The following is a 2,219-nucleotide window of genomic DNA, read 5'->3' on the forward strand; positions in this document are numbered from 1 at the left end:
CTTTTTCTTCTTCCTTCTCTTCTTTCTCTCTAGATGACATATAGGGACAATTCGTCGTTGTATGGTTCCTATAGTCTATCGAAACTTCTTTCGTCCGGCAGAGCTTTTGGAAGGAGATATCTGTCTCTCTCTCTTTCTTTCTCTCCTTCCTTCGCTCACTTTCTCATATCTCTTTTTCTTTTCTATCTCTCTGTCTTTGGTTTCTTCTATGATTTCTTCAGAGTAGAAGTTCATCGAAGCTTCATACACTGTCATCTTCTCCTTCTTCATCGTCTTTATCTTCCCCTTTATTTCGTTCTCTTTCATCTTCTTCTTATGCCTTCTTCTCTGAGTTTCTTGAACCTCCTGGAGAAGAAGGCAAAAGTGAATGGATAGATGAAGAGCTTCTTCAGTCATGTCTGAAGGCTCTCCAGTGTACATCCATCCAAGAGAGAAATAGTCACCTCAAGATGATGAAGAAGACACTTCTCTCTTCTTCTTCCCCTTCTTCGTCTTCTCCTGCATCTTCTTCGTCTATCTCTGTAGAGAAGAGAAGGACATATGTTGTAAGGCATGCATTAAGAGGTCTTCTCCTTATGCTATCTTCTCTTGGAGTCCCCACCAAAGAAGTAAGAAGACAGATTATGAAAGAATCTTTGTTTCTTTCTCTTCTCTTTAAACGTCTCTATCCTCTCTCTCACTTCTCTCTTGTTCTCATTTGCCATACACCAAGATACACCGGTCTACAAAATATATCCATCCATCTTTAGCCCATCTGTCTATCTTATATCTACCTGTTTCCCTCCGATCTATCTATCTATCTGTCTTTGTCTATCTATCAGTAATCTCTCTCTCTTTGTATAGATGTGTATATATGTATGTATGTGTCTAAGCAGTTATACATACAGATATATATGTACGTATAGCGGTGGTACGTAGTGACTGTTCTCCTCTCTCGGTCTTTTGTATCTATGTCTCTCTAGCTATCCATTATATATATCTATCTGTATACGTCTATATATATTCGTATGTGTGGTATGTTTCGTAGAAGTCTTGTGTATGGAGTTCCACATCTGTATATACACCTGGTACCCATTATTATCCGGAAAGCAAAGAGTCTCTCCTCACCATATCAGTGTATCGATCTCCATGCATTATAGATATACATATATGCATACAGATAGATAGCGACATAAATAGATAGATCTATGCAGATCCTTATACGTTCACAGTCATCTTCTTCTCAGTCATTCCTGATCTTCTTCTTCCTTTTCTGTCTTTTCTGTTTCACCTCTCTCTTTCCTTCTTTGTGTCTCTGTCTAACTACTTTTAGTCTACCTGTCTATGTACCTATCTATGTTGACCTATCTGTCCTTAATCTATCTAACTATCTCCGATTTATTTATTCATCTATGTGGTTCTGTCTATCTGTCCTGTGTCTTGAACCTGTCTCTCTAGGCATCTTGAATCTATCTGTCTGTGTACCTTGGACCTATCATCTATCTATGTATCTTGACTCTATCATCTTTCTGTGTATCTTGAGCCCACCTCTCTCTGTATGTGTCTATGTATCTTTGTATATATGTATCTTTGTTTGTCTTGTTCCGTGTCTAGAAATGGCGAAGTTTTGTTGAAGAGCATCACGTGGAATCCTACCTTCTAGCCTCTTTACCTCAGGACATCACACCGAAGGAGCTCGCGCCTCTATGGTACGATTGCTTAAGATACTTTCAATACTTTTCTTCTTCTTTCTCTTCTTTCTTCTCGAATCGAGATCACGAGAAGTTCTTCATCTTTCTCAATGAAAAAGAACGTCAAGAAGAAGCTAAGAAGAACCCAACTAAAGAACAACAAGAAGATGAAGAAGAGGAGTATAAGAAGCTAAAAGAGAGAATTGATCAATTCCAAGATCAGGTACAAACACCCCAAGGAGGTGCCTCGACCTTCTTCTTCTTTGTAGAGATCATGTGTACATACGATTTCCTCGAATCTCGAAAGTCTTTACCTCTATGGTACATGCAGTTCAAAGCTGTACATAAAGTTCTAAAGGAATCTCTCTTGAGTGACCAAGAAAAACAAGATCCAAAGACGATGACCTCCGGCGGAAAGAAGAAGGAAGGAGAAGGAGAAAGAGACAAAAAGTTATCTTTGATAGAGAAAGATCAGTTCTATCTAAAGAATCCCAGGCTTGTAGCGATGTGTGAGTGGTTGCAACATGAAGAAAAAGATGAAAAAGAAGA

The 2,219-nt window shown here is 38.8% G+C and overlaps 1 protein-coding gene across 1 annotated transcript in view; it reads left to right on the forward strand.

The window, feature by feature from the left end:
* Positions 1 to 2,175, forward strand: part of CSUI_002113 (eukaryotic initiation factor- epsilon) — a gene marked incomplete at its 3' end in the record, with an annotated part of 10,501 nt that extends 8,326 nt beyond the window's left edge. Inside the window, exons 7-8 of the mRNA XM_068062315.1 lie at positions 222 to 608; positions 1,594 to 2,175. Of these exons, the coding sequence (XP_067925707.1) occupies positions 222 to 608; positions 1,594 to 2,175 (969 nt within the window). The remainder of the gene's footprint in view (positions 1 to 221; positions 609 to 1,593) is intronic.
* Between the last annotated feature and the right edge of the window lie 44 nt (positions 2,176 to 2,219).

Source organism: Cystoisospora suis, assembly GCF_002600585.1.
Source record: "Cystoisospora suis strain Wien I chromosome Unknown contig_884, whole genome shotgun sequence".
NCBI classification, from domain to species: Eukaryota; Apicomplexa; class Conoidasida; order Eucoccidiorida; family Sarcocystidae; genus Cystoisospora; species Cystoisospora suis.